The following is a 24,975-nucleotide window of genomic DNA, read 5'->3' on the forward strand; positions in this document are numbered from 1 at the left end:
ACAAACCTGTGAATAGTCTAATTTTTGTCATAATTTCTGTCATAAATATTGTCGGTGCCTCTTTCAGCCTTGGACAAGAGTGTCCTCAGGGGACAAGGTACAAGCAGCACGCAGGAAGGGATGTGTGGGCCAACAACTGTGATACTCTGCTGTCTGGCTGCTGCAGCTTTCTCTGAGCCAGCTGCTTTTTTTTTTTCCCTTTTGCATTGATTTGTGGAAGTTACATGACGGGAACTGCAGTGGAATTAGAGCTGCCTTCTACAGAACAGCTTTAGAAATATGTACCCTCATTACAGGCCCAGTGTGAGATGTGGGCTCTGTCACTAGTGCAGGGACCCTCAGGGCTGTCAGCCCTGTGCTCTGACAGACCCTGTAAGGCCGAGCCCCCGCAGCCAGGCAAGGAGAGTATTCCTCCTCCTCTCCCAGATGTGGGCATTATTTGTATTAGTGTTAATAATTTGTGTTGTGTTTGCTAAATAACCGAGGTGAGGTGAGCGACCTTCCTGGCCTTGGGAGTTGCATACCAAACCCAGCACGTGAGTGGGGGCCTGAAGACACCACCACCACCACACCAGAGAGCCGGGGAAGAGGGGGAGTTCTAGGAAAATGCTGCAAGCAGAAGGTGACAGTGCATTTCTCAATGGCTGAGGGGGTCTGGGTGAGCAGCCAGGCTGTGCTGAGGGCAATCAGTGCCTTGCTGGGTCCCACTTCCCACGGTGGGGTTATGGGCCCCAGCAAAGAAACCCCACATTTGTACGGCTCTGAAAACACCTCGTAGGGTGTTTTCTGCACAGGGAGGTTCACTTTGCCTGTAAAACATCAGTGCCTGAAGAAGAGCAAGCTGTCTGCCTCACCATATGACACAGTGAATCAGGAGCATTGGGAATGGAGGAAGAGGAAAGCCTGGATCTTCGGCTGCCATGGAGAATGCTTCCCACCGCCCGAGCTGGGATGTTCTCTGGGCTAATCTGGGGATGGTTTGGATGCTGGATGTGCTCTTCTCCCAGGCTGCAGCTGGAAGAGGAACTAGATGCTTATTCAGCCTGCGCGGCCAGAGCTTGTTGGGAACGTCAGGTTGCTCAGATCTGCAAAGCCCTGGGAGGCAAGTGGCTTCCCCCTGGGACCCAAGGCAGGACCTTCGGGCAAGACAGATCTCAGCTCTGCTCTGTGTGGCAGGAGCATCAGCATGATCCCCCTCCCGAATGTCTCAGCACCCCCGAGATGCTTTCCATCATGGAAAATGTCAGTGATATTAAAAAGATTATATATATCCATAATACTTGAAGGGCTGTCAGTGATTAAAATGGAAGGCAGAGGCTGGGAGAGAGAGGGGGTGGCATTGAAATGATCGAGAGACATGACTTATTTTGTCATGTCATCTGATGCCTCCCTCTCTCCCCCCAGCCAGGCTCTGGGAGCTGTTCAGAGCAGGGGAAGAATCTGCTCCAAATTTAGATCCTAGCAAAAAAAAAGAATAATAATTTAAAGAACCCAAATTGCTAGTGTGGCCTGGGGTAGCAGAGAGAGAGCTGCGTGGTGGGGAGGGTCGGCATCCCTCGCAGCCGCTTCCGCGCCCGTGGACGTGGATTTCTGTCTAAAAATAATGGGGGGAGGAGGGAAAAAAAAATACAGGCGAGCAAGGCAGCAGCAGCGAGCAGCGCCTGGCTGGCTGCCAGCGAGGGGCAGTGACTGAGCATTTACAGCATCCCCGCCTCCCGCATGCGGCGGGGCAGGGGCTCGGCGCCGCATCCCCCGCGGCCGGTACCGCACCGCGCTGCGCCGCACCGCACCGGGGGGGCCGGGGGGGCTGCTGAGCGCCTCGGCCGGTGCCCGGGCGGCCCCGAAGGGGTTAAGCCGGGACCTGCCGTCGGGACCTGCCCAGCCAGCCCGGCAACTCGGCGGCGCGCAGCAGGAGCGGGCGGCTGCGGCCGCCTCCACCCGCGCTCCCCGGCGGCACCGGCGGCGGCACCGCGCAGGTAAGCGGGGCCGTGCGCCCCGGCAGCCGGGATGCGGAGGGGTGGGGGGGAAAGGAGGAGGAGGAGGAAGGTTCTGGACACCGGAGCATCGCGGGCTGCGGGGGATGCCGGGCCCCGGCGGGCAGCTCGGTGCCGTGACGCCTCCCGAGCCGGGCTCGGGGCCCCGCGGCGGCTGCGGGAGCGGGAGCCGGGCGGGTGCGGGAGCCGGCGGCGCGGCCGAGGGCTCTGCGGGAGCCGTTCCCCGCCGCTCCCCCCTCCATGGCGGGCGCTGCTCCTCCCAGCCCTGCACCTGATCAGGGATGGAGCTGTAATCCCCTCTCCGGGCCCCCCCTTCTCTCGCCGGACCCTTCTGCCCCCGCTGCAGTCCCCCCATCCCTCCAGCTCTCCCTCCACGCCGTTCCTCCTCGCCCCCCCCGCCGCCCCCGCGTCGCCCCCGCAGTCCCCCGCACCGGGCCGCGGGCGATGGGGACCTGGCCCCGCAGCCGTGTGTCCTTCTCCCACCTGGCCGCCTCTTGCTCAAGGTCACTGCAGTAATTCCATATGAGCTGCTGGGTGCTGCTGCCTTATCTCCCGCACAGCTTCTGTTTCACTCCCTTTATATTCCAGGGGGGGTTGCGGGGGGATATTGTGTTTGATAAACCCGCAGCTCTTAACCCTGCTGGCAGCTCCAGCCCTGATTACGTTCCTCTTATCCCTGCCCCAGCCCATGCTTCCCATCTCTTCCCATTCAGACTTCCCAGGCCATCTCATGGCGGGCAAAGTCCAGCTGGGATCAGGTCTCTGGCCTGGATAAGCAATGTCGGGAGCCTGTCACGCTGGACCTGGGGCTTGTCCTGCTGGGAGACCTGTTGGTGGCAGGAGGAACCATCCTGCCTTGTCCTCCTTGGAGTGCTGGTGTTTGCTGGTGCTTTCCGGGCTGGTGGCACCTTTGGAAAACGTGACTTTATCTCCACCTGGGTGTTGGTAGAAAGCAGAGCACGCAGCCAAGTCCTGGAGGACTTTGCTGCTTTGCTGCCCTTGTCCTGCAGGTGTTTCTGTGCCAGGCGGGCAGCGGCACGGCCGTCTGTGCCGTGGGCTCTCCCGGCGGGATCCAAAGGCCGCGCCGACGGGCTGCATTGCGAAAGGGAATCGATGCAGGGAAGCGTCTCCAGAGAAACTTTGCCCGCCCGCGAGCGTGGCGGTGCCAGGCTCCTCTCTGACTCACAGGAGACGTTGCTGGCGGAGCCGTGGGGCGCCTGGCCGCTGGCCCACGGGAGCAGGAGGTGCTGGACTGGTCGCACGGGTTGTATGGTAGCATGGTGGGTGCTGTGCCTGGCTCCTGGGCATGTCAGCACGGCCCAGCTCCAGCAGGACAGAGCACTGTCCAGAGCCAGTGGAGGGCTGGACATGGTGTGACAGGTCCAGGGAGGTACCGGCATCTGAGGTGGGTGGTGGGGTGGACATTGGTAATCGCTGCCTGCAGACACTGCTGTGTGGGGGAGATACTCCTCTGCCTGCAGGCGTTATCTTGGATGGGGGAAGAATTGCCAGTGAGTTCTGTCGCAGCCGCAGTGGGGGCTCTGGGAGCAGCCTGGCTCCTGGGCCCTGCGGTGCAGCCCTGCCGAGGGAAACGCAGCTCCCGGCAGCCTCTGCCTCTGCCTTGACTTGGCCCTCAGACAAAATGAGGGTAAACAGTGTCTTCCCACTGTGCAGGGAGGAGGTGAAGATTAAGGACCAGTGTGGAGCAGGGGACAGGAGTGTGATGGGCTCACGTGAAGACAGGTCCAGACTGCCCCATGTCACTGCATCTGTGTCAGTGCAGGGCATCCCAAGGATGGGCATTGCCCATGGGGAGGTACCAGGGCAGCTCCTGGCCAGACAGTTCAGGATTTTGGGGAGAGGGGCATTGCATTATCCATCCTGCTCACTGATCTGGCACTGGCTGTTAGCACCTCAACTTTGCCAGCCTCTTGCTGGAGCAAAATTATTGAATTTGCTGGGAAAACCCATCTGATCAGCTGCCAGCTGAGTGAGTCGCGACAGGCTCTGACTCACGGCGGGGTTTTGTGTTTGCACGACGCATCCTCGGCGGCACTGAGAGCCTTGGGGTGATGACTGGGACAAGCAGGGCTGCGTGCAGCTGCAGGTAGTGCATCTGGGGGCACAGGGGAGCCCCTGGCTGGCGGAAGATCTGGGAGGGGTCTGAAACCAGCTTTGCTGGGATGGTGGGGCTGAGGCAGCTGGGATCTGGAGGAGGAAGCTGCCATTTTCAAGTGGTTACTTTTAGAAGCAGAAGTGCAGGGTAAATTCTTCTTCAAATGTTGCTGAATCCGGAGTTAAACCTTGTGCCGGCTCTGCAGTGCTGGGTATCACTTGCTATGAGGTGTTTTTTCTTGTGACCACTGTGTGTGTCTTTAGGTTAGCGAGCGGTGGCAGCCCCCCAGGGTGCACCTGATGCCCCGATGATGGGCATGTGCACACTGAGAAGTGTCCCTGGTGCCGACCGAGGGCTCTGGGGATGGGTTTCAGTGGCTGGGGCAATGCTGAGGTCTCTGTGTCACTGTTCCCCCACTGCAGGCGCCGGTGAAGCTGTGGCCGTGATCCCTCATTCCTTCTGCACCGTTGCTGCCTGCCACTGGCAGGTTTCCGGCACCACACAGCCATGACGACCTCGGCGCTGCGCCGGCAGGTGAAGAACATCGTGCACAACTACTCGGAGGCAGAGATCAAGGTGCGGGAGGCCACCTCCAATGACCCCTGGGGACCCCCCAGCTCCCTGATGTCAGAGATCGCCGACCTCACCTTCAACACGGTGGCCTTCGCCGAGGTCATGGGCATGATCTGGCGGCGGCTGAATGACAGCGGCAAGAACTGGCGTCACGTCTACAAAGCCCTCACCCTCCTGGACTACCTCATCAAAACCGGCTCCGAAAAGGTGACCCACCAGTGCCGGGAGAACCTCTACACCATCCAGACGCTGAAGGACTTCCAGTACGTGGACCGCGATGGCAAGGACCAGGGCATCAACATCCGGGAGAAGGTGAAGCAGGTGATGGCGCTGCTGAAGGACGAGGAGCGGCTGAAGCAGGAGCGGGCGCACGCGCTGCAGACCAAGGAGCGCATGGCCCTGGAGGGCATGGGCAGCGGCAGCCACCAGGTCACCTACGGCCGCCGTGCGTCACCCTACGGCGAGGACTACGGCCGGGCACGGGGCTCGCCCTCCTCCTTCAACTGTGAGTGCTGCTGGTGGCTCGTTCAGGCTCACTTGGTGGGGGCAGATGTTGCATTAGGTCTGCGCCTGCTTGGTGCCCATCGCTCTCCTCTCAGGGTGGTGGTGGTGAAGCCCACCTCCATCCTGCACCATGGAGCAGAGATTTGGCTCTCTGGTGAACCCCAGCAGCAGAGGCAGCTGGTGGTGCCTCCAGCCTTAAACCCACGGCTTGTTCATGGTCAGGAGCTCTAACGTGGGGCTGTGTGCCCTGGGGAGGCCAGGCACTGGGATGTGGGCCTGGAGGAGAGGCTGGTGTTGTGCTCCCCAAAATACCCCAGTACTGACACCACCCCCTTTTCATCTTTTATCTCCCAGCATCATCCTCATCCCCACGGTTCGCCTCTGACCTGGAGCAAGCGCGGCCCCAGACGACGGGCGAGGAGGAGCTGCAGCTGCAGCTGGCGCTGGCCATGAGTCGGGAGGAGGCAGAGAAGGTACGGTGGCCCTGCCTGTCCTGGGGCACGAGGCATCTCCCTGCACCTTGCCTTATATATGGGCACAATGGCTCAGTTCCCTGGGAGGAGGGAGGAATTTGGGGGCTGCCCGAGGCTGGTGCATGTACCTGCAACCACACCAGGCTGCTCACCTTGTGCCTGGCATCCAAAATCGCCAGCAGGCAGATGGAGGCATGGGCTGCCCCTGCTCCCTGTCCTCATACCAGAGAGGACAGCACCAGGCGGGGATCTGTCCAGCCTCCCAGACCCCAGGGTGAACTTGGGTACTCTTCTGGATTTGCCACAACTGCCCTCCACCTGGCTGCCCTCTTTCGCCGAGGGTTTTTGCTCTGAGCTCCCCCATTTCTCTTGCCTTCCCATGGAGGTTTTAGGGGGCAAAGCCTTGCCCTGCAGTTTGTGTGGTGGATGTGGGGCCAGCAGCACCCCCACTGGGCTGGGGATTTGGTCCTACTGTCTGGTCCTTTCAAACTGGGATAGAAAGAGCACTGGGAAACAGCCCCAGGAGGAGCCCAGCAGGTATGCAGGCAACAAGTGAGCTGCTGCCCCACAGTGAAACCACCCCAGGCTGTCCCCTCTCCTATCTGGTGGCCACGGCCCCTTTTCCACCAGGGACAGGATTATTTGCACACCGGCCAGGATTGCCACTGGCTGGCACGGCCCACACAGAGCCTGTGGGTACAGCCAGCACACACAGTCAGAGGGACATGGGACCAAAGGACATCCCCTGGAGCTGGCACCCAGCACCACAAGCTCAGTCCTGCCAGGCAGGGGACATGCTCCGGAGACAGTGCTTGCTGCTGCCCGTCTTCCCTGCCCAATGGAGGCTCTTTTGGAGACAGAGCAGGGCGTGTATCCCTATTTTTGTCCTGGAATTGGAGTATTTATAGCTTCCTCACACTGCTGCGATGAGCACTGTAGGAACACGCTCTGGAAAGCGTTGCCTGTTGGAGTCCATCTGGGCTGCACACGCATGTGCACACGTGTACAGATGTACACACACAGTCACCCCCACTGGGGTCCCCATTCCCAGCCCCAGTGGGTCCCACACTGCTGGACAAGTGTCACAGGGTGGTGATCAGGGCCAACATGGTGGTACAGGGACAGCCTTTCCCCAAAGTCTGCCTCAGGTCTGGGTGTGGGGCTGCAGGATTCCCAAACTGAAGCCAGTCAGTGTCACAAACTCTTCTCCCCAGCAGACTGCCAGGGCAAAGGGGTGCCTAGTTCATCCCCTGTCCTCCACTGACTTCATCAGGGTCCCTGAAAACCTCCCAGGGAAGATGCTGGCTGCCTAATTTAGGGTCATCCCAGCCTCAATGCAGAGGCAGGTAATGGGGTCAGGGAAAGAGCTGGTCAGGGTCCACAGGGAGCCTGAGCAGGAGCTGGTTAGAGAGCACAGGGACACTGGGCTGGGGGTCCACAGGCAAGGCCAGCTGGATGGGCACAGATGTTGTGCAGGCAGGTGAGGGGCTGCAGGAGAGGTGGTGGCAACGTCACCTACGAGCTGAGGGCAAGCTGAAATGTCACCCAATTTCCTCTGTTGGCAGAAGCCACTTCCAATTTCCAGTACAGACGAAGAAAGGCAATTGCAGCTCGCGCTCGCGCTGAGCAAAGAGGAGCACGAGAAGGTACCTGTGTCCTGCAGTCCTGGCGCTCCGCTCTCCTTGCACTTGGGCTTCTCTCTGGGGTGCTGGAGCCCAAAACACCACCGTGCTCCAGTGCCCGCTTTGCTTTCCCTGCTCTGGGCTGTCTGCTGAGTGCTCTCCTGGTGGGCTCAGCCCTGAGGGAGCTGTCTGCTCGGATGCTGGGACTTTTCGGGGATGCGGTGGCAGCTCCTGTGCTGGTCTGTCTTCTGGAGAAGGTGCTGGCTGCAGGGTTGCTGAGCTCACAGACCCCATCCCTTCTCCCCGCAGGAGGTGAGGACTTGGCAAGGGGAGAACTCCCTGCAGCAGAGAGCCGTGGAGGAGACTGCCCAGGGCAGGGAGGAAGAGCAAGAAGAAGATAAGATGAAGAAAAGCCAGGTACAGCACTGGGGGCTGGATGGCCACAGAGCCAGCTATCGGCTCCAGGGCGATCCCACAGGTCTGCCTCAGGCTTCCCTCACCTCTTTACTCCCTTTCTGTTTGCAGTCCTCTATCCTGGAGCTGGCAGATATATTCGGACCGGCGCCAGCACCCTCCAGCCACGCATCTGCTGACCCGTGGGATATGCCAGGTGAGGGCAACTCACAGACTGCCAAAATTTGGGACAGTGTCAGAAACCTGTCCCTTGCCTCTGTTCCTCCCCAGTCCCCAGTAGCTCAACAGTAAGGACCTCTGGGTTCTCCTCCGTTGTACGCATGGCTGTTGCTGCTGGAAGTCACGGCCCTCGGGGCACATCCCTGCCACTCAGCATCCCTCTGTGCCCTGCACTGTTCCCCTGTCCCACAGCTTCCCTTCTTCTTGCAGATATGAAACCCAAAGCGGAGCCGGTGGCCTCTCCCTGGGCCGGTGCAGCAGATCCCTGGGTGCCAGTCCCGGACACCAGTGGGGAGCCCCTCTCCCAGGCGAGCGCCTCAGCCCAGCAAACCTCTGCCGGGCCCTGGGATTTTCCCCCCAGCACCACTGCAGCCTCCGACCCTTGGGGGAAGGCACCCGTGTCTTCTGGCTTCCCTCCTGCTGACCCTTGGGGGACGGCATCACCCCCAGCCCCTCAGGGCTCCGGTTCCACTCCAGCTCCTGACCCTTGGGCTGCTGTGCCCGAGCAACCTCCGAACGCTGGTAAGAGGCTTGATGGACCTTTTGGCTTTGCTGGGGATTCTGGACAGCCCTGAGCATCGCTACCCTCCTGCGAGTGGGCATCTCGGCGCTCTGCCCCCATCCTCCTGCAGCCAGCTCCCCAAACACCCCCTGCCCGCTCTCCTGCCCCGCAGCAGGACCTCTGCTCACCCCTCAGCATCCTGAAGACTTCAAGGAACTTTTAGGCTCTATCTCTGCACAGAATAGGCTGTTTTAATTAACACGGCAGTTAACGGAGCCCTCCCGTGGGAGCGGATGGCAGCCACCACACCACTCCAGCAGCAGGTTGATGGTGTGTCCCGTCGGTGATACCTGTTTGCTCACCCCAAACCACCCCTGCACACCACGCCAGGACCAGACGGGACGGTTGCTGGTCGCAGGTGCCACGTTGCAGATGGGGAGGCAACTGTAGGAGCAGCCTGTGTTTCGGAGCTCAGTGCCACTCTCAGTTCCTCCTTGGTGCTTCCTCCAGCCCCGTGCAGGTCCTGCGTGTCCTGTCCCCAGTTTTGGTCCCTGGTGAGGGGCACAGAACCCGCTCTGAGGGCCAGTGCTGGTTGCTAAAGCATTTCTGCAGACCTGTCCCCTGCCCCTGTCCCTGCTGGGGCTGAGAAAGGGACCAGCCCGCTGCGGGGGGATGGCCGTGAGCAGTGGAGGTGTCTTGTTCTGCAATGACTCCATCGTCTGTCTCATCTGAGCCTTCTCCAGTGCACATTCCTGACCCCCAACCCCACTCCAGCCCCCCACTGCACCCCCTCTTCTCTGTCTCCTTGCAGGCAGCCACCCCTGCCTCTCTCCTGCCCACACATCTCCTGCCTCCCACCTCCCCGCTTGCTCCCCTCCTTGAGTGTCCCCTCTTCCCCCCAGCTCCAGGGGGGAACGCTTTCGACCCGTTTGCAAAGCCGCCCGAGCCGCCGGAGCAGGAGCCCTCGCAGCCGCCCTCCTCGGCCAAGTCCAGCAGCCCCGTGGGTAAGAGCCGGGAGCGGGCGGGTGGGGACGGTGACCTGTCCCTGCCCGTGGCAGGGAGGCAGCTCCAGGGCTGGCCAGGGCTGCGTGTGGCTGCTTGCTGGCGTGGCCAAAGCTTGTCCCCATCTGCAAACTTGCCATGGGCTTGGGCTCTCCTGTAGGCGAGAGAGCAGCTCTGGTCCCTGCGTGTACCCATGTCCCCAGCCCTGCCAGCTCCCATGGTGGCTCCAGGGGGCACTTGGGCAGGCCATGCTGCAGGCTCAGCCCACCACACTGAGCTGTGACTTGCGGTGACAGGGGACGCCATCACCCTTGGTGTCTCCCAGTGGCTCACGCGGCTCATCTCCCCTCCCTCCATCCCAGAGCCGGACCCCTTTGGCGACCTGTTCCCCAGCACCAGGCAGGATGGGGCGAAGAGCTTCGACCTCACCAACCTGGCTGACTCCCTGCCCGAATCCGGCAAGGAGCGGAAGGACTGTAAAACCCCCGAGGCTTTCCTCGGCCCCGCCGCCTCCTCCCTGGTCAACCTGGACTCCCTGGTCGCACCTACACCGGCTTCCAAGACCCGCAACCCCTTCCTCTCCGGTAGGTGCTGAGGGCTGCTGGCCAGGAGCTCCCCTGGGCTGGACAGGGGGTGTTTTGGGGAGGAAGAGGAGGAGAAGTGCTGGGGATGACCTGGCCGCCCTGATGTGTCCCATCCTATCCTTGCCAGGTCTGAGCACGCCGTCCCCAACCAACCCCTTCAGCCTGTCCGAGCAGCCCAAGCCGACGCTGAACCAGATGCGGACCAGCTCGCCGGTGCCCGGGCTGCCCGCCGGCCACCCCGCCAACTCCATGACCTACAGCGCGTCCCTGCCGATGCCCCTCAGCAGCGTCCCCTCCGCCACCGCCGCCCTCCCCGCCTCCGCCAGTGCCTTCCCGCAGGCTGGCACGTTCCCCGAACTCCCCGGCGCCTTGCCGCAGCCTCTACTGCCGCTGAGCGGCCCCCCGGCTCCGCCGTCCGCGCCCGGGGGGCTCAACCCCTTCCTCTGAACCCTCTGGACATATGGACTCTCGCCCCTTCCCTGGCTGTTACAGCCCCCCCCCATCTTTCCTCCCGCCGAGACTTGAGGGGGCAGCGGTTCGCTAAAGCTGCACCGGAGTGTGCCCCCCACCCAGCCCCGACCCCGTGCCCGCTGTGCGGGGCAGCCAGCATGAGACCCCCGTGCTTCACGGGCAGCAGGGGACCCCCTTCCCCTGCGAGGGTCAGTGCGGGGGGCCGCGGTGGGGCTGGCTGGGGGGCAGCCAGCATGAGCCCCGGTGCTTGACGGGCAGGAAGGGACCCCCTTGCCCCGCGAGGGGGCCACGGCGGAGCCCCCGTGAAGGGCTGTGGTGTAGGGGCTCCGCTGCAGCGGGACCGGGCGGGTGAACGGGGGTCCGGCTGCTGGATGTGGACCCCCGGCGTGTGGGGGGGCTTTGTGGGGAGCTGGGGCAGCGCGGGGCCGGGGGGAGGGAGCTGGGGGGGTTCTCCCACCCCGCGTGGTTCGCGCTCCCTTGGCTGCTGCCCCTCGCCCCCGTCTCGCCGCCCCCCGCCCACTGCTGGGCGCCGCTCCGTGTCCGGAGAGCGCCTGGGCTTGGGCGCGGCGGCGGCTGCGGGTGCCCGTGCGACAATAAACTGCGCTGAGCGACACGGTGTGCGGCTGCGAGACGGGCTGGCGCTGGGATCGGGGCCGGGATACGGATCGGGATCGGGGCCGGGCCGGGGCGGGCGCGGCGGCAGATCAGGGGGCGGGGCCGAGGCTCAGGGGGCGGGGCCTGGGGCATGACGGGGCCAGTGATTGGAGCTACAGCGTCTCCGGGGGCGGGGCCAGAAGGGGCGGTGGTTCGGAGGGTGGGGCCGTGGGCGCGGCGGGGCCGATGATTGGAGCAATAGTGCCTCGGGGGCGGGGCCGTTGGAGGCCGGGGCGCGGGGCCGGCCCGATCCGCCGCCATGTTGGCGGGGCCGCTGCGCAGCGCCCGCAGGTACCGGAGGGGTCCCGGGGTGGCGGGTCTGGCCCCGGGGGCGGTGGATGTGTGACCCGGCAGCCCCGCTGCGCTATCGCTGCCTCCCCGCACCCCTTCTGTGCCCCCCTGCATCCCCTAAGTTGTCCTGCAGCGCCCTGTACCCCGCCCTGCATCTCCTCCTGAATCCCTCCTAAAGCCTCTCCTTCATTCCCCAACATCCTCCCTGCTTCCCTCTGCACACCCCTGTATCCTCTCTAAATCCTCCCCGCATCCCTCCACCCCCTGCATGGCTTTACGTACTCTCCGCACCCCCGATCTGCGCCCTCCCTCACGCTTCCTTCTGCATCCCTGTATCCCGGCCCTTCATCGCTGCACCCTTTCTGCATCCCTGTATCCCAGCCTTACATCCCTGCATCGCAGCCCTTCATCCCCGCACCCCTTCTGCACCCCTGCATCCCTGCACCTGAGACCTGCATCGCAGCCCTGCATCCCTGCACTACTCCTGCATCCTCACACCCCAGCCCTGCATCTTTCCCAGCAGCAGGGGAGTCTCTCTGGTCCCCTCCTGCCCTTCACTCCCTTCACCATGAAGAGCCTGTAACCCCCCTGCCCACACCCACACCCTCCACCCACCCCTGCACCCCTGGAAGGGCATTTTCCTCTCTGAGGGGATGTTCCTCTCTGAGGACATGCAGGTCAAGTCCCACAGATGCTGTTCCCGCACCCACAGCTGTCAGGTGTGTCCCCAAAGGGTGCTGGAGGGGGGCAGCCCTGGGGATGGCAGTCCCCTGCCGTGGCTGTGCCAAACTGGAGGAGAACAACCTGCCCTGAGCCTCCAGTGAATGGAGAGGACTTGTAGGGTCCGGGGAGGGGGAAGGAGGTGGACTAAGTGCCACCCAGAACTGGGGCTGGGAGTGGGGGCACCAACAGGGACTGGGGTGATGGTGGTTGTGCCATGGGCCATCGTGGCTCTCTGTGAAGGCTGAGCTCCCCTGTGCTGAGCAGGGGGCCCAGGACCCTGTTTGGTGTCACAGGTGCACGTTCCTGACGGGGCTGGCAGCCATGGCCACGGGGGGGTCACCCAGCCCCCCCGGCGTCCCTCGTCACACCAACCGCCTCATTAACGAGAAGTCCCCGTACCTGCTGCAGCACGCCCACAACCCCGTGGATTGGTAAGAGCAAAGGGAACCTTTCCCCCTCGTCCTCCTCCTCTTCTGGTGTCTGTGGGGCTGAGGGACTCGCTACCATATGGAAGCCCCCCCAGGCTCAGGGTCCACCCTCCTGTCCTGGCAGCTGGAAACCCTGAAGTTCCTTTCTTGTCTCCCCCCACAGGTACCCTTGGGGTCAGGAAGCCTTTGATAAAGCAAAGAAAGAAAACAAGGTGATATTCCTGTCAGGTAACCAGAAACAAGACATATTTTGTGTCCCCGTGGGTGGTTTAGTAGGTGATCAGATAAGCTGGGCTGCATCCCAAGCTGCTGTGTGAGTAGCCATATAGGTACTGATGGACACCAAACAATAGAGGGCCACGTGCTGGAAAAGCTCTCTGCAAAGGTGGGCTCATTTGGGAGCAAGATTTGGCCAGATTTTAAGAGGAAGAACTGGAGAGCCCAGAGGGCCTTTTCCCTCCTTCTGGGGAGGCCCAAAGGAGCCCTCCTTTCCTCTCCTCTCCTTTCCCCTCCCTTTCTTCTCTAGGGGGCCAGTAGCTGTTGCCCATAACAGGGCTCCCCATCTCTGAGTGATCTCCCCATCACTCAAATGTGTCCTGCTCCCTGCAAAGGGCCATTCCTCACTCACCTGAGCTTGTTTTCAGTGGGCTACTCCACCTGCCACTGGTGCCATGTGATGGAGGAGGAGTCCTTCAAGAGCAAGGAGATCGGGGAGATCATGAACAAGCACTTTGTGTGCATCAAAGTGGATCGTGAGGAGCGGCCAGACGTGGACAGAGTGTACATGACCTTCGTGCAGGTGAGGGAGGCACGGGCAGTGCCCAAGAGGCTTTGACTGGCTCCCTCAAGTTGAGGTTCATGGTCACCTTCCTCAGGCAAGAGGAACCAGTTTGTGGGGTGGTATGGATGGGGCCATCTTGGGGGTGGAGAGAAACACACCTCTGTCCTCGAGTGAGGCTCTTGGGTGTGCTGGAGGGGCACAGAGCAGAAGGTGCCTCTTGCATGACCTTGGTGTGCCCGTGATGTGTCTTTCAGGCCACCAGCGGTGGAGGTGGTTGGCCCATGAGCGTCTGGCTGACCCCAGATCTCAAGCCCTTTGCTGGGGGGACGTACTTCCCTCCTGAGGATCGATTTCATCGCGTTGGTTTTCGGACTGTGCTGCTCCGGATCGCAGAGCAGGTGCGGGGCAGGAATGGTGTAGCAGCCAGTGCTCAGCCAAAAGGGACCCAGGGAAGTTGGTCTGGGCTTGAAGGGTGACTGAGTAAGGTGATACAGTTGTGAGGAAGAGTATCCTAGAGAACATGCCAGAGCTTTGGCTGGGTTGGAGGTAGATTTGAGCTGATCTGGGGAGGGTGATCAAGAGCCGGAGGTGGGTTTGGACTGATGCAAGGCAGGAAACAGAGAATAAAAACAGGGAAAAACTGTCTTTCTCCTTTGCATCTTAGTGGAAGGAGAACAAAGATGCCCTGTTGGAGAGCAGCCACAGGATTCTGGAAGCATTGAGACAGACATCTGAAATCCATGTGCAGGGCCAGGAGTCACCCCCACCATCCAAAGAGGTGATGGACACCTGTTTCCAGCAGCTCTCCAGATCCTATGATGAGGACTATGGTGGCTTTTCCCAAGCCCCCAAGTTCCCCACTCCAGGTCAGTGTGGCCTCTGCTGCTGAGCCCTGTCGTGGGGCAGGCAGTGCTGTGGGGGCACAGCCCACCCCACAGCCTCCCACTTTCTCCCTGTGTTTCAGTGAATTTGAATTTCCTGTTCACGTACTGGGCCCTGCACCGAACAACTCCAGAGGGTGCCCGGGCACTGCAGATGGCTCTGCATACCCTCAAGATGATGGCTCATGGGGGCATCCATGACCACATTGGTCAGGTAGGAGGAAATCCTTGGGGGTAAACCCCTGGCATGCCCTGGAGACATGGGGTGGAGACCTGTCCATGTGGTCTTTGCAGGGGTTTCACCGCTACTCCACCGACCAGCACTGGCACGTCCCTCACTTTGAGAAGATGCTGTATGACCAGGGGCAGTTGGCAGCTGTGTACAGCAGAGCATTTCAGGTACAGCTGTGGCATCCTTCTGTGAGGGGTGAGCCCGCTCGTGCTGGCTGGGGAGGGTTGGTTTGATTTGGGGAGCAGCTTCAAAGCCTGTTCCCCAAAATATTGCCCATCCCATGGGCATGGAGCAATCCCATGCTCCTCTTCATCTGCTTTGTTCAAACAGAAACACTGCACAAACCCGTGACAGTGTAGCCCCAGGGAGGGCTACATAACAGGGCAGGGAACAGCCTTTGGGCTGATCTTTGCAAGTCAGCAAACAAATGCTGCTGCCTCTGACCTTGGTGTAACCTCAGGGTTAGTAGATGATCAGTATACACTGATAGTAGATTTCTGTCGGAGATCTCGCTCTGAATTCATCCCACATTTCAAATCCCTGGACTTTCAAGCGTGACTCACCTCCTTTGCCAACTCTTTAGATCAGTCTCTTACTTTATCTTGCTGTGTCTCCTGCCTCTCCCTTGCCCCTTATAACACTGATGCCCACCCTGTGCCTCCCTCAGATCTCTGGTGATGAATTCTTTGCCGATGTTGCCCGTGACATTCTGCTCTATGTCTCACGGGACCTGAGTGACCAGGTAGGTTGTTCCCTGAGCTGAGCCAAAGGGAGCCACTTACTCTGCCCTGGAATGTGGCTTGGGCCTTCTTTTCCCTCTCTCCCTCCCCAGCTGAGCTTAGTCTGGGGTGCTGCTGAGGCTCGGTGGCTGGACTGCCGGCCAAGCAGTGATGGGGAGCTCTTTGAAGGTGCTGTCCCAGTAGCTGGAGGGTCTCTCTGCTGCTCTTTTCCCAGGCAGGAGGTTTCTATAGTGCAGAGGATGCAGATTCCTACCCAACCACCACATCCAAAGAGAAGCGAGAAGGAGCTTTCTGTGTGTGGGAGGCCAAGGAGCTCCAGGCTCTCCTCCCTGACCCTGTCGAGGGGGCCACAGAGGGCACAACCTTGGGGGATGTCTTCATGCACCACTATGGAGTGAAGGAGAATGGCAACGTGGACCCCATGCAGGTGAGGGAGAGCAAAGACTTGCCTGGTACCGGGAGCATTGGTGAGGGACCCGCATCCCTGGCCATGGAGGGATGGCAGAGCAGCCCCAAAGCACACGGGGTCTGACACCTCCCCAGTCGGATGGTCTTCATAGAACTCATTTCTCTCCCTTCAGGACCCCCATGAGGAGCTGAAGGGCAAGAACGTCCTCATTGCCCAGTGCTCCCCGGAGCTGACGGCAGCCCGGTTTGGGCTGGAGCCGGGCCGGCTGGATGCCCTGCTGCAGGAATGCCGGCACAGGCTGTGCACAGCCCGGGCACAGCGGCCACGGCCACACCTGGACTCCAAGATGCTGGCAGCATGGAATGGTGAGAGGCAGCTCAGCTCCAGGGGCATGTTCCTTGGCTGGACCCCTCTGCAGCTCCCTGGGGCCAGCACGTTTTGAGGGGCTGGTAGCAACGAGTCCTGCAGGGCCTGGAGAATGCCCAGAGAGGCACAGGTGGGCTGGGATCAGGGACCGTGGGGAAGCAAGCTCTGAGGCTGTGGAGCATTGGGATATTGTTCTGGCTTTATTTTCCTCCCCAGCTGCCAGCAGAGAGCAGCAAAACTCTTTTCCTGGCTCAGCCCAGCTCCCCTGGCTGGGCTGTGGGGAAGGGGACTGAGCTGGGGACCCAGAATCCAGGCTGGCACAGAGCCCATCCCCACTGCTGCATGCACGGGGGAACCACAGCTCTGTGTCTGTCTGTCTGGGCGTCCTGCTGCAGGTTATACTTCAGGACCCCAGGCACTGTTCCCAGCAGTAAATCCCTGGGTATCTGGATCTGGAGCTGGTGTGGGCTGGAGTTATACCACCACCTGCAAACAGGAATACTCTTAAGCCCTGTTTCTGCCCACAAACAAAGGCTCAGCTCCTGCTGGCCTTGCAGCACTCTGCCTTTCTTTTTGGTGACAGTAAATGACTTCCTTAGTGATTTGAATTAGCAGAAGAGCTGGTGACTGAGCCCTGACCTGCTGGCATCAGGGAGGATGAGCTTCACACTGAACATCCTTCCAGTGACAGACAGAGACTCTCCGCCGGTCCCGTGTGCCCCCCTGAGCCCATCCCTGTGTCTGTTCCTGTGCAGGGCTGATGATCTCGGGCTTTGCCCAGGCTGGGGCAGCCCTGGCTGAGCAGGGGTATGTGCAAAGGGCTGCACAGGCAGCTGCATTCCTGAGGACACACCTTTTTGACCCCGACAGCGGGAGGCTGCTGCGGAGCTGCTACCGGGGTAAGGACAACTCAGTGGAGCAGAGGTGAGTGTCAGTGTCTGTAGGTCAACTGGCCACTCTGCGGTGCTGCCCAGGCTCCCAGCACAGCCCATCCTCCTGTCTTCCAGGCAGGACTTCCAGGCTCCTCCTTCCAGGGAGAGAGGGAGGCTTCTTACTTTGTATAGAACCGCTTCCAGTGCAGTTAAGGATGTGTTAGTGCCCCCCACCCAGTGAGGAGGGATTAAGGTCAAATCCTTTCCCATTCCTCATCCATGATGGCAGGAGTCTTCCCCTGCCCTCATCTCCTGTACAGAACCCTGGGGCTGAGCTGTGTGATGATTTAGCACAGCCACTGCTTATCTTGGTGGCATCTCCTTGGGTAGCAGAGACCAGTAGGCAGGGCTTTGCTGGCTTGGAGAACATTTACAACCTGGTCAGCGTAGAGATCCTGATGCTCCTTCCCCATATGCCCCTGCAGTGCTGTGCCCATCCAGGGCTTCCTGGAGGATTATGTCTTCGTCATCCAAGCACTCTTTGACCTGTATGAAGCCTCACTGGAGCAGGACTGGCTGGAGTGGGCCCTGCATCTCCAGCACATGCAAGACAAGCTCTTCTGGGACCCCAAAGGCTTTGCGTATTTTTCCAGCGAGGCTGGTGATCCCTCTGTGCTCCTGCGCCTCAAGGGTGGTGAGCTTGGGGACATGGCCATGATCTCCATGGGTGATGGTGTGGGGCAGCTTCAGGAGGACAGGGGCGATGCCAGGCAGGAGGATCAGGCTATGGGGTGGTGAGGCACTGGGCTGATGGGAGCTGTTGTCCCCTGCAGACCAAGATGGAGCAGAGCCCACCGCCAACTCTGTCACTGTCACAAACCTGCTCCGAGCAGCTTGTTACTCTGGCCATATGGACTGGGTGGAGAAAGCTGGGCAGATCTTAGCTGCTTTCTCAGAGAGGCTGAAGAAGATCCCGATAGCCCTGCCAGAGATGGCCCGGGCCACTGCCATCTTCCATCAGACCCTCAAACAGGTATGGGCTGGGACTCAGTGTCCCCTCTGGGTCCTGCTGCAGGGAGCGGGCCTGGCGGTGGTGTGGGTGCAGTCACAGCTCTGTTTTCTCCCTCCTGCCACTCACATTCCCCCTGGACAGGTCGTTATCTGTGGGGACCCCCAAGGAGAAGACACCAAAGAGATGCTGCGCTGCGTCCGCTCTGTCTTCAGCCCGAACAAGGTAGAGGTGCCTCCCACTTGCCAGGCCTCCCCTGGCCCCTACTGCCTGCGTTGGTGGTGCTTCCATCCTTTTCCCGATGCTGCTTTAACATCCATCCTCCTCCTCCTCTGTCCTGCCTCCCTTCCAGGAAGCATCCTGTCCTTTCCAGAGCGCAGGCAGCCCAGCCCATCAGTAGCTGCAGCAGCAGCTGCTTTTGCTGCTGGCTGTTTACACTGCTTTCAACCTGAGCCCAGTGCTTTCCCAAGGGAAAACCTTTCATTCTGGTGCCCATGTGTCATGCCCCATGCAGATCCAGCCAGTGTGTGGGTCACCTGCTGCCTGTAGCCACCCTGGCATCCTTGGAAGCAGCAAGGTTTGCTCCAGCTCTGGGTACCCCCAGCCAGGAGGGGCTGGCATTTCCCAAAGCTGGTGCTCATCAGGTGTGTTAGGCAGTGTCCCTGCCCTGGGCATGATGGCTCTGATCTCAGCAAAGCTGTGGAGTTGAGGGAAGTAGGACTGGGCTGTGGGTGAGGGGCCTTGATATTTGGACCAGATTCATCCCTGCCTGTTGGGTCCTGGTGCCAGGGACTGGCATGTTCAACCTCAGCATGTGGTGAGCTGGTGCTGAGGCTAAAGCACCAGTTTCCTTCTGTAACACCAGCTGGCATGAACTGTGGAGGGCTGAGCTGTCAGCACAGGATCCCTTGCTCTGTGTTCACATTAGCTTAGCCCACAGGGCTGTCACCCCTGACCTTCTGTCTATGTGCCCAGCTGTGTTTAATGCCGATGTTGGAGGAGGGACACAACTCCCAGGAGTGTGAGTGGGGCACACAGCTCTCCTTCCTCCCACCATCACCTGTCCAGCAGCACCCTCAGCCATGCTGGTCCCTGTGCCATGTGCAGGGCCTCTGCTCCTGCACTCTTCCTGTCTCCCTTTGAAGGATTACAGTGGGTGACCCAGTTTGCAGGGACAGGAAGCGCTGTGGTGGCAGTGGGCAGCCTGGCACTGCTGCTGATAACACACTCTCTCTGCCTACAGCTGGTTCAGCTGTTGGTCCCCTGAGCCCACGTCAGGGGCAGCTTCGGGGTCTTGAGCAGCACGAACAGCACAGCCATGTCCTCTCCTTCCCTGCAGTTCAGCTCCCTCCTGCTAAGCTGGGAACAAGCCTGGCTGGTGGGGATGCTCCCTCCCCAGGGGCAGGTCTTTCTGCTTCAAGCTGTTGCCTTCCTTGGGGTAGAGAAGAAGGTGAGGGCTGGGTGCTCTGGATGGATATTTCCTTGGGGGAGTGGTGTCACAGGGTGCTCAGGGGCTGCCTCAGCACAATGGTGCCTATCTGGGCTGCATGCAGGGGGGCTGTGCTTGGTGGGGCTTGTGGGGGGCTGAAGCTGGACCCTGGTAGCAGGCAGGGTGGGGGTCTGGCCCTGTTTGCCCCTTGCCTGCCCTGCATCTTCCTCGTGTTGCAGTGGTGGGATGGAACTGAAGCTGTTTCATTCAGTATCTTGGGTTTGTTTCCTGGAAGAAGGATTGTGGTTTCCAGAGGAGCAGAGCCCAATGGGGCTCTGCAGTGTCTCTGCTTCCCCAAGCACAAGTGTGCAGGAGCGGTAGGAGCTGAGCAGCATGTCTGGGAGTAGCAATGACTCTTCACCTTGCAGAGGTGATGGAGGAAGGTGAGGGAGAATCCCACTGCTCAGAGGGTCTCACTGCCTTTGGGAGCAGCCTGCTGCCTCCCGACTGCCATCCATGTTTCCATGCTGCATCACATGGACATGCGGGTGCTCCTTTTCCCACCCGCCTCCTGCCCCCTCCAGCTGCTCCTCAGCTCTTCTTCCCCATCCTGGGAAGCTGACTGAAGCAGAGCAGTCCCAGGTCACCTGCTCCAGGGATGTGGCAGCTTTGGGAATTCGCTTTGCCAAGGAGTTGGGGAAACATCATTGCTGTGTCCCCTGCGCCTCCACTCCCTCAGTGCTGGCAGGATGCTGGGGGCCAGGCTCGTCGACAGGAACACAATTAATTAGGTCGTTCCAGTAATTAATTCCTCACAAACCTCACATTGGAATCCTTGCTGTAACGAGATGCCAGTGATAAAATGGCATTGAGGTCGTGGTTTTAAGTGGACCCTGGGCCAGGAGGAGGCCTTTGCCACAGGCGGCTGCTATGGGGCAAGTGCTCTGGGGTGATGCTGATGGCTATTGCTCAGAGTGTCCTGGTGCTGGGAGCACGGAGAGTTGGATCCCTGCTCCAGGGCTGAATCCCAGCTCCTGGTATAGATCCCTGCCCTGTTAATGGTCTTTAGGGTAATTATGAAGGATCCCATTATCTCCTCAGCTGCAGAGCGCTCGCCTGCCGCTCGCCTTCATCCTGGCCCCGTGAGAGGACCTTGGGGAGCTTGTGAGAAAAATGAATAATGAATTTCAGATTGGACATGAATTGGTAATTAATCACTCCTGGAATTAATTCCAGACAAAGGCGAGGGGGGAGGAAGTTGGGGGGGAGCAGGAGGCAGGCAGGGAGACAGGCTGAGCCAGAGCTGGGTCAGGCCAGTGGCCAAACAGATGTGGGGGTGATGGGGGACAGGACAGGACTGCAGCAACCGTTTTCCAGGGCAGGGACTGGGGACACAGTGGCCCCCTGGGGACACAAGAGTGTGGGCAGCTCCTGCCAGGCACAGGTGAGGCTGTGTGCATGTCCTTGGGTGTCAGTGCTGGGTTTGCTGCTGGCCCCAGGGGTGGTGCAAGTGGTGCCAGGGTGGGAGATGTGTGTGCTGTGGAAGCAGCGTTTGGTGTTGGCATCCCTTGTTGGCGTTGGTATGAGTATCGTGGCATGTGGCGAGTGTGTCCATGCCTGGCAGGCACTGCAGCGGGTGCACATTGCTGGGCTGGGGCTGGGGTGGGCAAGGGTGGGTGTTCTGGCAGCAGGATGCTCCTGCCATGCCTTGGGCCTTGGGAAGGGCCGGTGTTTTGCTCACCCTGTGCATCAGTGTCACACAAGGCTCGAAGCCAGCTCCTGGCCTTCCTCCTGATTAGCCTGCAAGCCCTGAGGCTTTAACAAACATTTTCCCTTTCAGAAAAGCTAATTATCCTGGAAGCCCGGCCATCACCCCTGGCTGGTGCCGCTGTGTCAGCTGGGAGAGCCCCTGACCCACAGCCAGAGGCTGAGTTTTTTGGGAAGCGTGGAGGGGGGCAGGAGGAGCTGGGCTGTAGGTGGGATGGGGTGATGCTGCAGCTGGTTCTGGGGCTACCCCTGGGCTGGGCAGGTGTTCCCAGGGAGCCAGCTGGCTCGGGTAGCCCGCTCCAGGCTGGGGTGTGCTGGTCCCTGTGCTCCATCCTGGCTGCCGAGTGTCTGGAGCAGACAAGGGAGGCAAAGCTGCCACATCTCCATCGTGCTCCCTCCACTACAGCCGTTACAGGGATGTGACCACCGTGGGACACGGGCGTGGGTGCCCTCAGCTCTCTGTCCCTCCTCATTTTGGGCAAGCACATGGGGGGGACACTGCCAACCCTTGGCATGTCAGCAGGGAGGGAATAACCAGCTCTCTGTCACTGTCTGGCTGTGCTCTCCGGCTCTCACAGCTCCTTTTCCACAGGTGTTGATGCTCGCAGATGGAGACAGCGCTGGGTTCCTCTACCGCCAGTTGCCTTTCCTTACGTCCCTGGAGAGGAAGGATGGGAAAGCTACCGCCTACCTCTGCAGCAACTTCACCTGCTCCCTGCCTGTCACCTCTGCCCAGGAGCTGCGTGGGATGCTCAGCCCATGAGCCCCTCAGCCCTGCAGGAAGGCAAGAGGGGGGACAGACTGGCACGGGACCATGGGAGAGCCCTGTAATAAAGCCACCCTGAGCACCATCCCAGATGGTTCCTGGCAGTGCAATGGGGCTGTGCCCTTCCCCACCTGCAGCAGGTCGGGGTCTGTCGCTCCAGCACCATCTCGGCACAACCTGCTCTGGTCCCCGGTGCTGATTTTGGCACATCCAGGAGACACCCACGGAGGAGCGAGGGCACGCACACTTGCTGCTCGCTGCCTCTTGCCGAGGAAAAGGAAAACAAATTAAATATAAATCCCAGCGTTAATGGAGAAGTCAGATGGGAAAACTATTAGGGTTCCTATAGCAACCGAAGGTAACACTGTCAAAAGCACCTGGATGACTTGGGAGTCAAGTGCTCTTGAACGTGTTACTGGTTACGACAGCTGTGGTATTTTTCCATTACAGAGGAGATTGTAACATACATTAAGTTAATATATAGTCCATGAAAAAAACTGCTTATTACAGCTGATGAAAACTTTATTCTCACTGTCCTCCCCTCCGTCCCTCCTCACCCTCCCTGCTTCCAAACAGGTGAGTACCAGGTTTTCAGCATCCCTCTGACACCCTGGGCTCCCCTGGCACGGCACCCCACGCCCAGGCTGGCCGGGTGCTGTCATCTGGCAGGAAAACAGCACTGCCCACCAGCTTTCCAGTGGGTTGTGCCAGAATTTGGGGGTAACTAGCCAGGAGAAATGCCTTTGAAGTAAAATTGGAATTTTGCACTTCATCTGAATGCTTTCTATGCTTGTGGAAGAGGAGGGGTTTTATTTTCTCTCCTCTCTTGGTTTTAAAAGCTGAAGTGTTTCTGGAAATCCAGCTGAAAGTTGCTGGTTTGGCAGATGGCTGGCTGCTTCCCTCTGGGTTTTTTTGCTCTTTTTTTTTTTTTTAACTTGGCATCTCTGCTGTGGGGATTGATTTGACACCCGTCCTCAGGAGTGCTCGGAGCGAGTTGGTCTGTGTCTGCCGGGAGAGCATCCTCTGAGAGCAGGGCTGGTGCTGAGTGCCCGCAGGGAAGCCCAGACATCTCAGATGCCACAATGGCAGCTGTTCCCGAGGTGGCACAGGGCTGGGGGCGATATGCTGAGCCCATTTCGGTGCCCACCAGCCCCCTGTGGCACAGACACAGGGTGCCTTTCTGCCTTTCCCCCACACCGTCTTGCTTGTCGGCGCGTCTCTGTAAGCAGCCGCCGGGCAGAGCTGTGCTGTGAACCTCTGTCAGGATGAATTGGGCTCACCTCTCAATAAAATAAACCAAACCAAAAAAGAATGAAAAGTTCTCTGTGATGAATAACTGCTGTTGTGGCCCCTCTCTTCACCTGGCACCTCTGCCTTGCTCCCATCCCTGGGTGCTGGTAACCCTGTCCTGTGTGGCCCCACTCTCTGCCCGTCCCCAGAGCCACCCATCTGCTTCAGCTCTTCAGCTTTTTGGCCTTGGCAAGGGGGGGGTTTGCTGGAATTTGGTTGCAGCAACCCCTTGCTGGTCCCCTCAGTATCCCCCAGCCAGGCCAGGGCACCCATGGCTGCTGCTCCTCAGTGGTGGTCACAGTGGTTAAACCCTCCCAGTGACACTTCCTTCCTCATCCCTTTCCTGTCACCAAGCCACTGATTTCATGTCAACTGCTGTTGATTTGCTGCAAGTGTTGTTTTCTGGGGCACTTACCAGGAGACAGGGCTAGTGGGTGCTGCCCAGCCAGCCCACCCTCTCAAGAGGGTGATGGAGTGTGGTCTCAGGGTTCAAGGGTCCTGTGCCACTTCACAATACCCACTTCCCCGACCTTTTCCTGTGTTCCCTTCAGTGGCAGATGTGGGGACTGCCAGGGACTCTCCCTGGAGCACCACAAGACCCCCTTTCCCCACCAGCATGGAGGGTAGCTGGAGGCAGCACCCTGAACTCCCCCTGCTCCTCTCCAGCTGCAGAGTTGTCAAAAAACCCCTCTAAAACCACATCAAATAACTGATGTGCTGCTTATTCCCCACAAACACTTGGGTTTGCCATCAGGCTGCTCTGGAGGGCACAGCAGGACTTTGTCACCCTGCTTGGGGCTCTGGGCTCACCTGGAAGCCCTAAGCAGCCACGGATGGAGAGAAACAGATTTCCCCCTTCTTTCTTTTTAATAGAAAACCCCCCTTTAACATCTAACACACTGGGGGAAGTGCAGTGCACCCCATTGCTCAGCCCACCAAGGCAGCTGGGAGGGCTGACACCCACCGTGCCCTTTTGGGGGGTCCAGGACGCACGGGCAGGCAGCCACCCTTGCTGCACTAATGAGGCTTTCCCTCTAATTATTATTCCCCAGCAAAGCCAGCACTGGTTCTGGGTCTCTTGGCTTTTATCTCCGCTGGCATTGATGTGACATCAATGGGAGACAGGCTTTGAAAGCTGTTTGTTGTTTGGAATGTTGCATCTGTGGGAGTGGGGGGATGAAGAGGGGGTGTCCCCAAGCCTGGATCCAGCCCTGCTCCAGTGTTGGTACCCCCCCATCTGAAGCACATGGGGGGGGTGCAATTTGGGATCCCAGCCTTTGAGAAGGTGCATTGGGCAAAATAATGAGTTTTTCCCCCCTGGTTGTTTCCCACGTGGGTGCCCGAGCGTGGGTGCCCAGTTCACACCCGGGCACACGGTTAATTCACGCGTGAACGCCTCGTTAGGGCACGGCTGAGCACCCCGTCGTGCCATGCTTGGGTGGCCAAATAGTCAACACCTGAGCACCGATCTGCTCATGCCTGAGAGGCTGATTAGCTCCTGCCTGAGGGTTATTTTGTGCATAAACAGGCAGGTTTTGGTAGCTGGGGGCTGCTGCAGGAGGAGGTTGGGAAGTGCTGCTCAGCGGCTGCTCTGAAAATGATGGAGAAGCCCCATAATGCCCTGAAACATTAGGGGAGCCTATGACAGGCAGGTGCAGGGGGGCAGGAGGTATGGGCTGGTATGAGGAGTCCCTCCGTGCCAATCCTAAACTGTCAAGCCCAGTTACTGCAGTATTCACCCAGGGGGAATTTGCAGCCAGCAAGCTGCCATGGTGAGTCCCCTGAATTGTAGCCTCCTTTCTGGGGTAATTCGGGGCACTTGCTGGGGTCCCCTTGCACCAGGAGGTGGGTGGGGGCATGTGT

General features: G+C 59.9%; 2 protein-coding genes across 8 annotated transcripts; both read left to right on the forward strand.

The window, feature by feature from the left end:
• The first annotated feature begins 519 nt into the window (after positions 1–519).
• On the forward strand, positions 520–11,087 carry EPN3 (epsin 3). Of its 4 annotated transcripts, none has more exons than XM_027691343.1 (10): positions 520–622; positions 4,533–5,188; positions 5,542–5,660; positions 7,226–7,306; positions 7,592–7,699; positions 7,808–7,892; positions 8,126–8,437; positions 9,320–9,421; positions 9,782–10,003; positions 10,131–11,087. In XM_027691343.1, exons 2-10 carry the CDS (start codon positions 4,618–4,620, stop codon positions 10,448–10,450), a joined length of 1,920 nt encoding a protein of 639 aa, XP_027547144.1. In that variant the 5' UTR covers positions 520–622; positions 4,533–4,617; the 3' UTR covers positions 10,451–11,087. The 4 variants fall into 4 exon arrangements, with proteins under 4 accessions (XP_027547144.1, XP_027547146.1, XP_027547145.1 ...); XM_027691342.1 differs by lacking the exon at positions 520–622 and adding an exon at positions 1,744–1,976; XM_027691345.1 differs by lacking the exons at positions 520–622; positions 9,320–9,421 and adding an exon at positions 1,741–1,976.
• Positions 11,088–11,364: 277 nt separating this feature from the next.
• SPATA20 (spermatogenesis associated 20) lies at positions 11,365–23,140 on the forward strand. Of its 4 annotated transcripts, XR_003535552.1 has the most exons (17): positions 11,365–11,419; positions 12,436–12,573; positions 12,734–12,798; positions 13,215–13,369; positions 13,606–13,749; positions 14,016–14,217; positions 14,316–14,446; positions 14,527–14,631; positions 15,132–15,206; positions 15,419–15,631; positions 15,786–15,978; positions 16,735–16,903; positions 17,337–17,545; positions 17,685–17,884; positions 18,005–18,085; positions 20,391–20,495; positions 21,649–21,760. XR_003535552.1 is itself a non-coding variant. In XM_027691339.1 (16 exons), the coding sequence occupies exons 1-16, from the start codon at positions 11,388–11,390 to the stop codon at positions 21,817–21,819; spliced, it is 2,283 nt and encodes a 760-aa protein (XP_027547140.1). In that variant the 5' UTR covers positions 11,365–11,387; the 3' UTR covers positions 21,820–23,140. The 4 variants fall into 4 exon arrangements, 3 of the variants coding, with proteins under 3 accessions (XP_027547140.1, XP_027547141.1, XP_027547142.1); XM_027691339.1 differs by lacking the exon at positions 20,391–20,495 and having other exon boundaries at positions 21,649–23,140; XM_027691341.1 differs by lacking the exons at positions 11,365–11,419; positions 20,391–20,495 and adding an exon at positions 11,675–12,138 and having other exon boundaries at positions 21,649–23,140.
• The last annotated feature ends 1,835 nt before the right edge of the window (positions 23,141–24,975 follow it).

The sequence above is a fragment of the Neopelma chrysocephalum genome, unplaced genomic scaffold, assembly GCF_003984885.1.
Source record: "Neopelma chrysocephalum unplaced genomic scaffold, ASM398488v2 Primary Assembly neopelma1_84, whole genome shotgun sequence".
Classification (NCBI taxonomy): domain Eukaryota; kingdom Metazoa; phylum Chordata; class Aves; order Passeriformes; family Pipridae; genus Neopelma; species Neopelma chrysocephalum.